Source organism: Aptenodytes forsteri, unplaced genomic scaffold, assembly GCF_000699145.1.
Source record: "Aptenodytes forsteri isolate BGI_AS27 unplaced genomic scaffold, ASM69914v1 Scaffold213, whole genome shotgun sequence".
Classification (NCBI taxonomy): domain Eukaryota; kingdom Metazoa; phylum Chordata; class Aves; order Sphenisciformes; family Spheniscidae; genus Aptenodytes; species Aptenodytes forsteri.
Window position 1 is genome coordinate 1,262,750 of NW_008795522.1, and position 17,503 is coordinate 1,280,252.

The 17,503-nt window shown below is 49.1% G+C and overlaps 1 protein-coding gene across 1 annotated transcript in view; it reads right to left on the reverse strand.

Moving 5' to 3' along the window:
- The window catches only part of LGR6 (leucine rich repeat containing G protein-coupled receptor 6), a 166,375-nt gene that overhangs the window by 59,164 nt on the left and 89,708 nt on the right, over nucleotides 1-17,503 (reverse strand). The window contains exon 4 of the mRNA XM_009281913.1: nucleotides 13,685-13,756. Coding sequence (XP_009280188.1) covers nucleotides 13,685-13,756 — 72 coding nt within the window. The remainder of the gene's footprint in view (nucleotides 1-13,684; nucleotides 13,757-17,503) is intronic.

Sequence of the window (17,503 nt, forward strand, 5' to 3'; positions counted from 1 at the left end):
GCACTTGTATTTTTGGGCAAGACGATCTCCTCTGATAGCTTTCTCTGAGGGCTACACAAGTGTGTGCTGGGTCCTGTGCACAGGACCATGGGGGAGGAGAGATGCTCAGCTCTGCTTTGGTACCCATGCTCTGATGATGTGTGTTAGCTTGGTGATCTCTTTTTGCCAGATAAAAGCGGGGGGTGGGGAGAGGGGCATTTTTTTTGCTCTCCAGGGGTAGGAAAAACGCATCTGATAGCTTTCTCTGAGGGTTACACAAGTGTGTGCTGGGTCCTGTGCACAGGACCATGGGGGAGGAGAGATGCTCAGCTCTGCTTTGGTACCCATGCTCTGATGATGTGTGTTAGCTTGGTGATCTCTTTTTGCCAGATAAAAGCGGGGGGTGGGGAGAGGGGCATTTTTTTTGCTCTCCAGGGGTAGGAAAAACGCATCTCACCCAACCATATTCGCACAGAACTTGAAACCAATTATGGGGTCTTTCCATAGCCAAAAGAGAGAACCAGAGTCCTCCAGAGAGTGATTCACCCCCCAGACAGGGCTCTGAGATAACAGGTATGATTCACCCTCTGGAGATGCTGATCGTTTTCCACTGCTGACTAGCTGAGATGAGTAATATCTAGGCGGCTACGGTCAGAGGAGACAAATCCACCTGGTCTGCCCGAGGGGGACGTGGGCACAGAAGAAGCTTACCTGAAGCGAAGGCCATGAAGGATGACTCAGAAGAATTTTATTTCCTTCCTGGTGGTATCTTAGGATCTCCCACCATGAGGGAAGGATCTAGCACGCCAGTCATAGCAGAGGCATGAAGACACCAGCCTCCTCGTCCCAGCCACTCGACTTCCCAACTACAAACCTGGCCCGGGCTGCTCTACTGTAATGCCAAACGCCAGCGTGGCTGATCCGGCTGCTGTTCTTTGAGGGCTGCAAAGGGCAGGCAGTGAAGCTGCTTGTTGGGTCCAACCAAGAACACAGTGGCTAAGCCACAGTTTTTGCCCCTGTAAAAGAGGGTGATGCATTTTCTGCCAAGTGGATTTGCCAATGGCTTTTGAAAATGTATTATTGCTCATCATTGCAGTAAAAATGCTAGTGCTCTTCAAGGGTACTGGGGAACACTCCATAAACAACATGGGGAGACAAGCTGAATGGCAGAGAAAGCTGCTGGAATAAGAAATAAGGTCCAGCCACACACTTTGTTTCCCAGTCTGGGATACTCTTGAACCCCGACCAGAGATTTGGAACAGGTCAGTGTAAGCAGAGGAACAACTCCAAAATCTGAATCTTGAACTGGATTTGTATTTTAATACAGCTTTTTCTCCTCAGACCTGGCCTGATACTGCCAAGCTATTGCTGCCAATCCTGGTGACAAGCACAGATCTGCAGTGACAGCTCAGGCTGATCATGCACTGGGTGAAGTGGAGAAAAGAGCAAGTGAGCAGCAGGTTGGCTGACAGCCTGCAGTACACGGAACCAGAAAAATCTTGTCTGCTCAAAGTCTATGCCAAAAAGCAGTAACTACTCTGAATTTGGCTTATCATTCCTGAACCAAATTATGAGATGTGCCCATAGAGGAGGAGAACCCCAGTCCCTCCCAGGGACATCAGCCCACCTGAAGCCGAAGAAAAAAACCACAGCTGTAGCATTTCCTCACAATCTGTGCACTGGCTCAATTACACAAGCTACAGGGGCCACCTTGCCTTTTTCAGGTGAATCTCAGATTGTGCACACTACACCTGGGAGGAAGGATCACGGCACGTGGAGCCAGAGAGGATCCTGCTTCCATACAGCCAGCAAGGAATACTAACAGCAGCCAAACTTCAGCAAGGACCCACCACACCACGGCTACATCACTGCATGAAAGTTACCTGCAGTACATCCAGATGTGTGGCACGCCTGAGTGTAGTGTTCACTTGGATGTGGTAGACACCTACTCTTGACCCCTCCTAGACTTTTTTCTTTGTAGAAATACCATTAAACACTTAAAATGCCAAAATGGAGACCAGACTTCTGAAAACAAAAATGGGGACAAAACTCCACTGACTTAGCTGTGCTCCTCTCGAGCTGCCTGCTGAGAAGAGGGGCCTCAGGGAAAAGAGGGGATTTCAGAGATGAGGCAGGAAGGTTTTGAGCAGCAAGCGTCTTCTAGAGTGGAAGGAAATTCTTTAGCACACTGCCTGCACTGTGACACTTGTTATGGGCTCTGTTTCCTGCCACAGGCATGCTTTCTGCTGCAAAGTGATCTATAACAGGTGAAATTCAAGGTCTTGTGCTCTCAGCAGTAGCAATCACCAAGAAAGTACTTGTGGTTGCTTTGTTTCAGTCTGTCTTCAGATTTGCTGTTAAGAACTACCTCACTGCTCTTCCCTGACCTCTTTTCCATTGTGCTCCAGAAAGAGCCTGTAGCCAATAAATCATGTTACAGGACTGAGGTGGTCTTGCCACAAGACAACTTCTATGCTAACAGATTGTAAGTCACTGCTATGTTATGCTGACTTTATAGATTTCTGTTTTTTCCATAGCTTTTATCCTCTAAACACCCAATGGAAACAACACCTTTCTTAAACCTTACTGCATCACATGTGATTTATAGAGAAGAATATTGCTGTTAACAGCAAACTGTCAAATCTCAAACAGATCAAAGAAGTGAAACAAGGAATGAATTGACTGAGCTCTTCAGGCCATGCTGATTACAAAGTAATTTTTTTCTTCCTTCTGTCACAAGAATTTATATGCTTGTGAGAATCTGATCAGATGGGAAGAGCTTTCCTCCTTTGTCTACATCAAAGTCCACATTTATAGTTCTGTTTTTTTCCATAGCTTTTATCCTCTAAACACCCAATGGAAACAACACCTTTCTTAAACCTTACTGCATCACATGTGATTTATAGAGAAGAATATTGCTGTTAACAGCAAACTGTCAAATCTCAAACAGATCAAAGAAGTGAAACAAGGAATGAATTGACTGAGCTCTTCAGGCCATGCTGATTACAAAGTAATTTTTTTCTTCCTTCTGTCACAAGAATTTATATGCTTGTGAGAATCTGATCAGGTGGGAAGAGCTTTCCTCCTTTGTCTACATCAAAGTCCACATGTTCTCAAATTGCTGTAAGTCATTTTTTTGCATTTTAATCTCTGTCCATATGTATAAAAATAATTACCTGTCTTGAGGGACAGGAGATGAAGTAGTCTTTATTGCATTTCCATAAGACTCCAAAAGGTTCCTGCTAAAGATATCAGAGAAGTGAACCAATGGGTTGGAGGAACTGGACTATTTTAGTTAGAGGTAAAATTAATCTGTATGCAGCGAGTGTACATGTCAGGCTAATTTAGCACTAAGAGATTATGAGTCAAGTAAAACTGGAGTGAAATCAGAATATAATGGGAAATGATATTTGTAGAAAACATGAAAATGCTTGCAATGTTTTTAAGAACAATGCATATGACACAGTTTGTCCTCCAGGTTGCATCCCATCAGCTTATGAAGGCATCAAATCCTTCTGCAGCACAGATGAAAAGAGGACAGACACTGCTGTCATATAAACACCTGAAATGGGAAGATGATGTTAGCAGGACCAGTGCTGATGGGACTGGAGTCCTCCTCAGGGAGACTGTGGCTGACTTCAGCTGGGAACAACAGATTTGTGGCAGAGTGGCAAGTGAATCCTGCAAATATTTCAGAGGGATGCAGTGAACAAAGACTGTGAGGGAGAAAGGAGAACTAAAATGAGAGCAAGGACAGCATCCCAGGGAATGGGACCTATTGCGCTGTTGCCCACCACCTGTGTATGGTTGCAGTGGTGATGGCTAACTGTGTACTGGGTGCATTAGCCACCAGGTAGCAGGAAGTAGTTTGCTCTAGGTGACGGACACATGCTGACACGGAGGGAAGGTCTCTTGCTTATCTGCAGTTGCTTCCCTAACATGCTGCACGCAGGAGGAGTTGCCAAGAGACAGAAGACGGATGGAGACACAGTCACAGGTTTTTTTCCTGGGCCCCTTTGCTTTAGCAAACACGCCATCAAGCCCAACAGCAGGAGAGTCAATCCTTTTGGGGTACAGGGCTAACGAACTGCCCGCAAGGACTGAAGCCAATGTTTCTTAGCGTTATGGTGCATCTTGCCTGGAAGACAAGAGAAAACTCAAAGTGCCTTGTGGAAAGGAGGCAAGAAGAGCCTGATCTCATGGTGCAGGATCTTTAGGCTTCACTCCTCATGAAGGGAAGGGCTGCTGCTGCTATTGGGGAAAGGGAACATCGCAGGGCAGGGAGTGGGGCATGGCTGAGAGGTAGGAAAGACTGATGGCAGAGGAAGAGGTGAATGCAATGGGGAGATTTGTCAAAAAGTGGCTGGGAACCATTCTCCACATCTCATGTGCCACAATTGGTTTCTGTGCTTGCAAATGCAAGGGTGAAGTGGGGTATGGGCTCAGTGTGCTGGAGGCTGCTGGGGCAGCAACAGCTGTGGGGAAATCCCACGATCAAGGCTGGTCCAAGGCCCTGACTGTCGCTGATCACTTGGACCAGGCAGAAATATCTGAAAATTACTTTATTGGACTGAATGGGCTTTGCAGACCTTTAGCCAAGACACCAGACATCTAGTTCCCTCTTTTCACAAATTTAAGTATTGATGGACTATGATTTACACGCTCTATCTCCTCTGGAGCAGGGTTACCAAATGTTTAGATGTTTCTGGACAAATCCCTGCACATGCAGGCCAGGGGATGGGCTAGAGCTGTGGTAAACTCCCTGATTCACATGCCGTGGTCCAGGTACCAAGGACTTAATGAGGTCATCAAGTCTGATACACAGGTGGGTATCACAGCTAGGAGTCATCTCAACTATACTCAGATGCCTCCTTTCAAACTGTGTGTCCCTCCAGCTGTGAATGGAGAGGACCAGGCACCGCTGTGAGTGATCCATCTCCGAAGGCAGCTGCCTACTTCCAGGAGATGATTTTTTCCCCCAGCACATCTACTTCTCTCTCTTGACTAAAGGGTGGTGCTCAGACACATGGAAATTAGCTCAGCTGGAGACTCCCACACTGTTGTCCCACCGGGGGGTTAGATGACATTACACGTGTTAGCGTCTCTGTGCCGGCTATGTCCATACTCTTGGGGTCTGGGGTCTACATGCAGCCACAAGTCTCTGTGGGAGGAGAAATGAGCTACCACAGGACGGAAGATAAACAAGTGGATGCCTTTATCCAGAAGGGAGAAATGTGACTCTGGAAGCTTTGTGCCTATGCTGCTGCATCTTACTGGGTCAGAAAACCTGCTACTATCCTAGGGAGGCCCAAAGTCTCTCAAAGTCCCAGTAATTAGCTATTAGTGCAGTTCCTCCCCAGTCTGGAGGAGGGAACCCCAAGGAAATGCACAGAGCTCTGGGATTCATGACCATAGGCTAGAAATCATCACCATGCTGAAAGCACAGGCTGGTACTGTGGAGCTGAACTACAGTGGTAACTTTGGGAAAGCCGCACTGGGCCACTTAGAAATCTTATCCTCCTGGAGCCCCTGGCCTCAAAGCCAGGTGAGAGAAGCTGTGGTGACTGTCCTCAGGCTACCATATAGCCACCCATACTGGAAAAGCTCTGACACTCTTCTGGCTGGCACTAATCCCCTCTTCCCCCTTCAAATTGCTGTAGGCAACACCCACCCAGACGAGCCAGACACACGCTAAACACCTTCCCAAAGTGCTGATCTCTGAGAAACTCCAGAAAGAGCCAGCCATTCTCATCACTTTCCATAAGTATTTGAAAAAGAAAAACCAAGAGTTTATCGCTTAATCCATCAGGTTTCTTTTCTCTTTGCTTTCTCTACCTCTGCAAGCCTGGTAATTATAATTTATAGCACCTGCTCACTTTGAAATACCTTGGACTCCTTCTGCCTGGCAGAGGAACAGACACAGTGCCCATCTGCTTTAGGTAAGTGCTCACAAACCACAAAGTCGTTAATTAGACTGACACACGACTCTTCCAGAATACACATGGTATGTTGTTACTGCACCTATAAAACACTGGTAACCAGATACTCTGCCAGGGGATCACAACTGGATCAGAGCATTACGTAAAGCCTTGGCACCCCTTGCAGGGCTCAGAGCATTGCCATCAGGTGTGTGTGTTCTCTCTAATCCTCCCCACTGGGCTTCCCAACATGCTTCCCAGATAAAGCAAGCCTGCTGGGAAGCAGCTCCCTCACACTTGGTAGGAGGGTCAGTCACCAGAGCTTTGTATTCTCTTATTTTGAAATCCAAATTCCTCTTTGTATTCATCTAGTGATCCCCACCAAGGTCTCCTTCCTGACAGCCTGGGTTCCACATCCTGCAGCTGACAGGGAGCAGGGCAGGTCTGTTTCTGGCCCCATGGGCATGGCTGCAGCTTCAGAGAACCTGTGATGAGGGGTGTTTGCAAGGACAGGTGTGTCTGATGTGGACGGGGCTATTTGGGTGGATTTGACACTTGCCTCCTCAGGCTGGCTGGCATCCATGGTGCAAAGTGAATCATGAACACTTCTAGTTGGGAAGTGCTGAACCCCCGTAGTGGATGTCTCCCTCTGGAGGAGGAGTCGCCCAGACCACGTGAAGTCCCTGATGAGTGATACTTGATGATACGCAGTAAGCCAACCTGGAGCAGCCAAGCTTTGGGTCAGCACATGAAGCGATGGGGAATGGGTGTCCTAGACCTATGAATGCCCTTGGCACACAGTTATGTTGAATGACTGGAAACCTCCACCTGGTTTACCAGGCTTCCCAGCACTTGTGTTAGAGTTTGCAGGAGGATGTCCTGTTAGTGTGTTTGAAATATTATTTGCCAAAACTCAGGACTGCATTTTCCTTGCTTAGAAAAGGTATGGGTGGATCACGCAGGGCAATGGGAACATCCTCTCGGAGAGCATTCACAGGGGAACAGCCTGACCCTCCCATCTCACCTAAACTTGCCTGAATCTAAAGTCAGCTTTTTGGCATGCTGTCTGTCCTGTGAAGTACTGGAGTTTCAGTAACTTAGGTTCCCTGAGAGCCAGCGTGCATCATCTAGGCTAGTTAAAATCAGTGCCCTCCGGTTGCTGTTTCCTGCACCACAACACGTCTTTTGTGGGTGACACCACACCTGCCAAGGAAAATCCTGCGCACCTGAAGCTCATGGGTTGGCAGCTTTGAGAAGGCTCCTTGCATGAAGACAGATCCTCATCTTGGCCAAATCAGAAGGGAAGAGCAGGGGGAGGCCCACAGAGGGAGAGCAGTGTAAGCATGGTCTTTGTGACACCTGGCCAGTGTTTCTCCTCCCTTATTTCTGGTCTTCTAGAGACAGATGTGAGAGCAGGACCCAGGCCATGTTAACAGAGAGCTGCTGCTTCCTCTCCCTGGAGGTGGAGTCCTTTGTTCAGACTGCCACAAAAAAAGCTGTGTGGGAAGGCATGCAGGGTGCATGTGCAATGCAAGAGGGCTCCAATGTGGAACAAGCTTTCCTGGGGGCAAGGTACGCTGGAGAGTCGGGTTCATGCCCTGACTGTGCCACGAACTCTCTGATCATTCTGGGCAGGAGACTCCTACTTCCCTGTGCATCATCCCCCAATAAAAAGGAGGAATAACTTTCCTTCTGCTCTCTGGGTGACAACGTTTATTGGAGTTTCTTTTTGCCTAGACTTTCCTCTCCTTGAGCATGTATGTACAAGTTGATCTCCTGCTGTTAGAGATCCCCAAACTTGCTGCAAACTTCCTAGCTGGTACCATGGCTTCACAGCACGCATCTTGCAGAGCCCGAGAAGCATCTGGCTGCCTGCACGGTCTGGCATTCTCAGTCAGCAAGCAGAGGGACTTCAGTACAGGTCTGAACATGCCTCATGCCTGGGACCCCAGCTTGGACCCCAGCAGTGCAGCAAAGGGACCCAGCAGTTCAATTCCAAGTGCTACCAAGGCTGGGGTGCATGTGTCCTGTCTCAGTGGGTATCCTCTCTGAATGCTCAAAAGGCAAGACAGCTGCCGCCTTTGGAGACAACTGGAGTTTATGAAATCATTATTTTTTGCTTTCCTATCTCAGAGACTCCACTGACACATTAGGGTTTTGCTACATTTCAGCTCTAACTTGGTGCTGTGCAGGCAGTAAATACCAACTTCTCTCTATCCCACAGTGGCTAGAAGCATCCCCTTCTGTCCCACTTGGTTGGCCACCTCATCGCTTGAATTGCCTGGTAAGTGCTACTGGTAGAGCTATGCTCAAAACAATTGTTCTCAGCTTCCACTTAGTTTGGCTGCTTCTGTTGTAAACCTGAGAAAAGTCTTGCGTATCCAGAATTCTGCCTATTTTTCCTTTCCTATGTCAGCTTGTCCATAAGAGAGACATACTTTCCCTTCAAATCCTGCCTGAATACCAGAACGATGAACGTGGACATCAAATGCAAATATCTGAAAGAGCAAGAAAATAACCAGCACACAATCCCTTTCTGTCTAGTACAGCTGTCTGTTCCACCCCACTCCTGTTGGCTTCCATTTTCGCCCCCCTTTTCAGCTGTCCTGCCTGCTTAGCATGTGTTGCCAACTTGCAAAGCAGATAGTTAATATTCCATGAAGTGCCATGCAAGTCCGGTAACTCATGGACTGTCATGATGTGCCATAAAGCCACTTCCCCTTCTGAATGGAAAAAAATAGTCTCTGGGCAACATGAGTACACTGGGTCTCAGATAGCCTGACCAGTAATGCTCGGAAACCATGCTGTGGATGATCTATGGGTGTTCCAGGCTGGCTAACTTTTTGGCAACGAATATGCAAGAGTCTCACAAACTTGCAGAAAATGACTCAGATATTTGAAAAAGAGGAAAAAAGTCTCTAATGCAGACCTGTATTGGAGGCCCTTGGCCTGAGGTTAGTAACTGCATTTGGAGAAGTCATGGCAGCACCAGTGAAAACCAAGCAGAGCATCTTAGTTCTGTATCTGCCTTAAGCCACAGTGACTGTCCACACTGTGCCACTCCTCTTTTTCAAATCAGGTCTCATTGATCTTTATGAAACATTTCCCTGTTGGAATGGAGAGAGAAGGAAAAGGTGGCTACAGAAGAACATCTCTAAACATGAGCTAGAAGGAGAATTGCAAGACTCTGCAAGCACTGGCTTCTCCCTTGTAGGAGCAGCACAGGGTGGAGACCCAGGAGGTCATGCTTTCACCAGTGTGAGATGCAGCAGTGGTACAATATTATAACACACACCGTGTGTCTTCAGAAATGTCCCCATCCACCCAGAGCAGGCCTATGCCTCACAGCCATGCTGGGCTTAGTTACCAGACATGGTTCTTGGGCCTTCACCATGCCCAAGGGTTCTCTGTTGTACAGTTTCTGTATAAGGAGGAGAAAATGCAAATCATCATCTTTTTCTGCATGTGCCCTCCACACTTTCAAGTGGCCAAGCTAGAGACAGAGACAGGCCTTGGTGTAGTGCTAACATGGGGCAGAGCTGGCTCATGCCTGTCCTCTCAGAGAATAACTATCTGCGGAGAATAACTACCTTGGAGAATAACCACCTCGGAGAATAACCACCTCCTGTACTCTCCGTACTGAGGGCAGGTTTTACTGCAGCCTGTTGGTGATCTGTGATCAGGGTCTTTCTGAGAGGCACCTTCTGCCCATCCTTTAACCAGGTAGCTTGGACAGGGAAGAGGTCTCCGTCGCGTGGGACACTTCTGAAACTTTTGCTTGCAGGGACTGCCCCTCCGGTTTGAAGATTTGGACCTAGCCTAGGGGCACAGCATGGAAAAGCAACTGTAGGGGACCTGACTGATCTCTTATGGCTTCACCCTTGAATTCTCGTAAGCACAGAAAGAACAGGACGTGTGAGGTGGGTTCACTGATGCGAGACCTACAGAAGATACTACTGCTTTGCTGCTTGCTTTTTGTTACAGAAACCTCTCTCCTGGAGCTTTTCATCTTTCACACAGTCTGCCCCAAATAGTTCCTCTCCTGGTGACTGGTGGTTATACACACCAATCGTGCCATTGCAGAGTCTCAAATGAGGCATGGAAACACCTTAATGTGGCGCGTGGAGCCAGGACACCTAGGTCCTACTCCTGACTTTGCTGTTGTCCTAGGGAAGATCACTTTGCCTTCCCATGCTTGTGTCGTTCTTGCTAGTGCAGAGCAAGAACTGACAGCGAACTCTCTGGAAAGCACTTCCGAGTGTGCAGCTAGAGGTGACTATGTGCAGGTGTTACTATCCTAACAGAGAAAGATACACAGCATCTTGCCCCACAGTTTGCTGTGTCTACCAATTCCCACTAATTTGCTGCCTGTGGCTTAGCTAATCCCTTTCCAGTTTCTCTGATCAGGTGAGATGTCATGAAGAAGATCCAGCCCAACCGCAGCAAGTCCCACCTTCCTGAGCTGGTGAGCGGGATACCTGTCTGGCTCAGGGGGAGAGGTGTTGCCAACAGTGGATCTGCCACAAGGGATTGTGCTGTTTTCCCGATGCACATCTCTTATTTTCTGATAATCTTTGCCGGTTCTTAAAGCTGGGCCTCCTAAAAAGGGTGTTTAATTAAATACTCATCTGTGTAAAGATGGTCCAGAAGCCCTAGGCAGTCTGTGACCATGAGAATGTGTATCCAGGCTCCCTTGGCTGGAGGGGCACTTTAAGCTCAATCCCATGAAATGCTTATTTTCCCAGCAGAAGCCTTCTTTTGAACTTATTTGCTCTCACTGTACCTGGTGGCTGGTGGATAAGCTGTGGGTGTGGCTGGTGTACCTGGGAGCATTGGATGGAGCAGTCCTGCAGGTCAGAAGTTGTTGCCCCCTCTCCTGCCCCAAACCCAGGTCTTGTCAGGTCTAACAGTTTTTTTCTCTTTTTAAGAAAGAGACAGGAGTGGGAGGCCACTGTCTCAGTCCCTCCTGTGCATAGTTTGTGTCGGGGACAGGAATTTGGGTCCAATGAGAGGTTGAAAAGGGAAACTGAGCCTCAGAGGTGGATCTGGGGAAGGCTCAGAAGAGGTGGCCCTGGTTCAGGAGTATGAGGGCAGATATCCTAAAAACAGATGGTGAGGAGAGGTGGAGTGATGGAGTCCAGAGGGACCAGGCACAGGTCCTTTGCACTGCTGGGAAGAAAGAGCTGGCTTAACTACCAGGGGTGAGGGACTGAGGGGAGCTTTGAGAGGGGAATAACAGCCCAGACAGGTTGGTCCAAAGGGCCAAGGCTGCTGGGGAAAGGCAGGAGGTCCCTGCTCAGTCACCTCGGACCCTGGGTGGGAGCCTGCCGGCTGGGGCAGCACGCTTGGAGGGGCGAATGGGGCACAATTCCCTACAGCAACCTCTCTTGCCCCTGCTGCTGTGGCTCTTGAAACCAGTCTTAATATTGCAGGCATTAGGCATGTCCTAACCAGACATGCCCTGATACTCAGCCCTCTGATGTTATTCTAAGCGTAGTCTCCCTCAGGTTGTCTGAAGCAGCTTATTTCTTCTTATTTGCTCTTACTGTTCAGCTTCTGCAGGAAGAACATGAGATCCCAGCTGGCCCGAGCTCTGCCTCCTCACCCAGCTTTGGAGACACCTGGAGGGGCCTACACTGGATGAGGTGGCCTCAAAGTGCACTAAGAGCAGGTACTTCTGTGTTGATTCAAGATAAGCCGTCCTCCCACCCTGAGCCTTAAATGAAGCCCAAAAGTGCTATGAGCAGCTTCTTGAAGCATTTGGCATTTCTCATGTGCCATGTAGTATTTTGGTGGGGGCTGTTGGCTGAGGGGATGGAGCATGTGGACCTCAGCACTAGCCGAGGTGGCCATCCATCGGCGGTGTGTGCCCCAGGCCAGGTGGCCTGAGCAGCAGTGGTGCCTGCAGGCAGTTGAACCTTCAGAAGCAAAGGTTGCATCTATCCAACCATGGGCTCTGCTGGCACTGGTTGTCACACACTTTCATGAGAGATAGGCTGAGGCGGGGAAAGGGGTGTTGCTGGGGCAGCCCCATTGCAGTGACTTTCCATGTCACGTTTCCCTTGAAAGGGAAGTCACCTGGAAAACAATCTAATCTCCAAATCCCCGGAGTGGGGGGTCTTGACTCTGGCACTGGTGGTGATGTCAACACATTTTAATAACAGCCACAACCATGTGCCAATGATGTTTCAGCAACTGATATTTCAGATCTCTCCTGGCAGAAAGAACATTAATATCTTGCACAGCCAACACCTCCATTGCAAATTAATATTTAAATTAATATTTACAGAAACTTCTACTTGGTGCTGGGAGGGCCACACATGGAGAACTGTGCCCAGTTTTGGGCTGCCCAGTGTAAGAAGGATGAAGAGGAACCAGACGGGTCCAGTGGAGGGCTGGTAACTGAGTCAGGATCCCAGAGCACTTGCCCCACGAGTAGAGGTGGAAGGAGCTAGGCTGGTTTCACTTAGCAAAGAAGAAGCTAAAAGGAGCTCTGCTAGTGACCCACCCACAAGTAAAGATGATGGAGCCAAGCTCTTCTGGGTGGTTCCAAGTGATCAAAGAGTAATGACCACAAATTGCGCTCCAGGAGTTTTAGGTTGGACTTGAGGAAAAGCTTCTTCCCCAGGAGGGACAGTCCCAGGCCAGGTCACCCAGAGCACGCCCCACGAGTAGAGGTGGAAGGAGCTAGGCTGGTTTCACTTAGCAAAGAAGAAGCTAAAAGGAGCTCTGCTAGTGACCCACAAGTAAAGATGATGGAGCCAAGCTCTTCTGGGTGGTTCCAAGTGATCAAAGAGTAATGACCACAAATTGCGCTCCAGGAGTTTTAGGTTGGACTTGAGGAAAAGCTTCTTCCCCAGGAGGGACAGTCCCAGGCCAGGTCACCAGCGAGGGGGGAATCTCCATGCTTGGAGTGTTTCAAGGCTTGGATAGACAAAGCTGCAACCGCTCCGCCTAGTATTGGTGATAGTCCTGCTCCAAGCAGGAGGCTGGCCTGGAGAAACCCAGAAACCACTTCCAGCCAACTATGATAAAAAGGCACAGTAAGACTAGGACTGAAGTTAAGGATTAGGGTTAAGGTTAGTTTTTCAGTGGTTCAGCTCAATTCAAAATGCTCTTACAAGCTTCGGCAGTGCTGCTTACGCCAGCTGGGCAATTCCCAAACAGACCTGCCCTAAATTCAGTGGCACTACCAGGACCTGGTTGCATGTTTGTCCCTACCTAGGAAAACTGCAAATATTTCAGTGCTGTGTGATTTTTAGTGAATATAGTAGCACAACCTGCTGTGGGTATAGTTGCTTTAAAGGAAAAGCATGATCACAACCTCAGCTTCTTCCCATGGCTGAATCACTAAAAGTGTTTTAAAGCATTTCTACCCTCTATCTGGGTAAAACAGCACAACTCACATGTTGACAGACCAGAGTGTGCTCTGTGCTCCCTGGCAGGTCCCTTCCCCACTGTGGTCCACAGTGGAGAGGATGGAGCCCCTTCTGGGTGGATATTTTCCAGCGTTCCTTGAAATATGCATTGGCACTGGTGGCCTTTTCATCACGACACACACATGGGGAGCTGTAATTTCAACATCCTTTACCAAGACAGTGTTCCTTCCATGAAAACCGTCCTCCCCTCCCTTCTATGCTAAGTGACAGTAATCTTTGCTTTAATTGGAAAAGAAAAGGAAGAAGGGACAGAACATCCTTGACAAAGGAACTAATGACTCAAATGCTGGGAAGCCTGAGGCCCCCAAGGGACTGTGCAGCTCGCAGCATTGATTTTTAATGACTTACAGAGATTGGAGGTTTGGAAGATCTCTCAGTGCCTCTGCAGGGATGCGACTCAGCTGATTGTTCTGCAACATCCTATAATTAGAAAAAAGAAAACTTTGTTAAGAAAAAGAAAAAAAAAAGCCTGACACAAAATGGAGGACGTGGCTGCTTGTTTCTGAAGGTGTCCTGGACTCTTGTTGGAAAGCTGGAGGGGTTGGAAAGCAGCATGTTGGTCACCCAGAACTCTTAAGCAAGCTTGCAGGCTGCAGGCAGGTGATCTGCAGTCCAGGCTGGCCCAGGATCCTGCAGCAGAGGGTTCCAGGGGTGAGTTTGGTGCTGCAATGGGGGATCCACTCGGAGGATGTGACTGTAAAGGGGCCTCTCCACCGCACACGTGCATCTGTTAGTCCAGAGTAATACCAGTGCTTTCAGCTGAGTTGTCCCCTATTTATTCTTGTCTAAGACATCCTTCTCCCAATGTGTGTCAGTGGTGGTTGCCTCTGCAGGATCTATGGAAACTAGCTTGTGGGCAGGTTTCTTATTCAACTTGTGAGACAGCTGCAAACACAATGGGTGAGGAGCCACCCCATAGCTGTTTGCTAAGGGGCTTCGCAGCATTGGCACAGCTTGCAGCAGTAACTAGAGCTGTTGTGGAAAAAAACCAACCCAACCCAGGGGCTTCAGAGAGAGCAGGTGACTGGAGCTGAATGTGCAGGACCCAGGAGGACTTCTCAGAAGTGGAAGTGAGCATAGGGCATGGAGAAGGGCCATGGACACTGAGGTAACTACACAAGTAATTGGGGAGGAGGAGACACTGGGTGGCAGTGCTCCTGCCCCAGGGTTGGGTGCCTGACCGGCTCTAGCAATTCAGGCAGGGTCAGAACCTGACCCCAGGGGTATTTCTGACCTGGCCAGCCTCTACCCTCTCTCACTGACCTCCTGGAGCACCACGCATGTGAGTTTACTAGTTTTATCATCTCTGCATCTCTGGACAGGCTAAGTTTTCTACTCTGGACCAGCCTCTGTCCTGAACCTACTTGTTCCTTCCAGAACTGGGACATCACGGGCACATGCTCCTCTGGATAAGAGAGACTTCCCAGTGTGGTAGCTGGGCTGGGGACAGTGCCTAAAGAAAGGAATGTTTTATATATCTGAGGTTTCTATTTCCAAAACCTTCAAGGAGTGGTTGGAGATGACACGAAAAGGGAAATGGTGCATAGGGTGCTGTCATAATTACTGCCAGTGTCAAAGGGACAGAGCACAGCCTTAGTAGTCAGGGGCAGCCCAAAGAGTACTGATGCAAGCAAGAAACTTTCCCCGTGCTGAGACTGCTAGGTTTACTGCAGAGGATTCAGATGTCTGTCATGAAAGGAAAGTTGGAAAAAGACAATTATAGAGACAATCTTCAAAAAAGGGAAGCTATAAGCCACACAACTCTTCAATTTCTGGAAGAAAATGGGGACTTACCCTTAAATTATTTGTATGCACACAGAAGAAAAAGCAAGAAAAACAAGCAACTGTCAGTAGTGGCTAGTGAAAAATGAGTTGTGCCAAAGCAATCTAGTTTTTTTCTATAGAGGGTAAAAGGCCATGAGAATGGAGAGGAAAGCATAGACATCATCTACCATGACTTTAGCTTTACTTTAGAAAGATGTTAAATTCTGGCATGCAATGCTGTTCTTAGCAGTAAAGGAGACAAATTTGATGTGGTACAAAGAGGCAGTAGAGAGGCCATACTCTAATAAATCGTTCTCTCTCAAATGAAGAACATGTTCAAGGGTCTACAGCATCTCTCCTGGAGCTGACGTTCAGCGATATTGCCAAGGACCCAGATGATATCTGGGAGGGGAGGGTTGCGACCTCTGCTGACAGTACAGGGCTGCACAAGGCACCTTGCACCTACAAGGAGGGGCGCAGAGCTTGGCTGATGCGAGCGAGGGGCTGGGAAATACAGGATACTGCAGGGAGACCAAGAGAAAGGCTCCATGGATGGACAGGGATAACTGGCTGCACAAAAGCAGCTGGGCACAGCCTTGCAGCCCTGCCGAAATTGCCTGCGATTAGTGGGGATCCCAAGAGACCCAAGGCAAAATGGACACTTGCTCTTGGGAGAGGGCAGACACCCTGTGGGGGTGGCTACGTGGGGCTGTGAGGAGCGGGACACCAGCAGTGATGCTTCTGCTCCTCTTGATGCTGGGCAGGCTTTGGCGGGGCCACGCTGAACCATGTGGGACCTGCCCTGCAGAACATGGGGCAGCGGGAGAGCAGCCAGAGGACAATGGGGAGATGGATGAGGAAATGCCAGGCCCTCACCTGTGGGGAGAGGTGAATAGAAATTACAGGGGTGGTAGGAGACTGTAATTGGGATAATCTGGTCTAGAAGAGAAAAGGCTCAGGAGGCAGCACGGGAATATCAGGCACGGAGATGTGCAGGGTGCTCACACACCACTCCTCACTGGTGGGCAAGGCAGGGCTGGGCGTGTCTGAAGTGGCTCCCTCTGACCATGCCCTCCTCCTCCTGCATCTCCTGCACAACGCTGGTCCGTGGGCAGCACAAATGGCCCCAGGTGTCCTGGCACAAGGGGCGGTCTGAGCCTCAGACACTCTGGCAGTCTCAGATCCCTGCTCCATCAACTCCTAATTTTCCTCTGTTGTCCCCCACCCCCACCACCCTGCCATTCTCAAAATACTTCCCCTGTTCCCCTTCCCGGGTGATCTTCTCACCACCCGCTCTGCGTGGACACGGGCCAAGTGCAGGGACCACAGAGCACCACGAGCTTCCTCGCTGCTGCACCCAGAGCCCGTTCCTGCAGGGTGCACGCTGCAAGGCTGTTGGGACCCCTCTGAGATGAGCGTCACCTGCGGAGGACATGGGGCTGGTGGCTGCTGGGAGAGGTGTGAACTGTGCCCTGGCAAGTCCATAATCATCAGCCTTGGTTCTCCTTCCACGCTTGTGAGACGGGGAGTGTAAGCCCCAGTGATCGATCCCATGGGTGTTCTCTGCAGCATCCAGAGGATGTCATCCAGGCAGACAGCTGTCATGCAAGGACCAACACAACTTCTGGGGCTCCTGGTCCTGCATACGGGTTTGTTTCCGTAGCCGAGGTATGCTGGGGAGCTAGGATACAGGGTCCTGCAGCCCAGTGAAGAAGTACAACTATTCAGGTCTGTTACAAATCAAGAAGATGCACAGCTGAATGCAGAGTGATACAGAGTTGGGCTTTAGGAAGTGCTGTTGGGGTTTTGGTGGGACACCCGTTGGATCTCAGTGGCTTTATGAAATCTGAGCTCAGTGTTCAGAGATGATCAGTGGAAGTACCTGGAGTCAATATTAAAGCAAAACCCGTTGTCATACTACTGCTGGATCCTGCTGCCTCCCATCTATTACAAGTCCCTTCTCCAACCAGTAACACAAACTGAGAGACTTTCCAGACCACCATCAGCATGGACCAGTTCCAGAACAAAGCCATTTTGGCACAGACAAATTATATTTAGGGAAGGTGCATGTGAGAACTCTGAAACCACTGGAGTGCTGGACAGTGCTGTTTTTCACAACAGCAGGGCAGCTAGAGAAGTTTTCAGATACCAGGGCTGGGGCAAGAAGCAGTGTTTCTTCACATGGCATGTAATTACCTCCAAAAGCTCATCATTAGAGCACGATACAGAGAGGCCAAAAATAGTTCCAAACAGGGTTAGATAATTTTCTAGGGACAGGGCCACCCTGGTATTAAACAAGAAGTTCTTCATTCAGCCTCAAGCTTAGGAAAGCCCCAGCTCTGCTCACTGGGAGCTCAGGTTTGAGCAGGAAAAGACATGCTGCATCTACCACTGGACATCCCA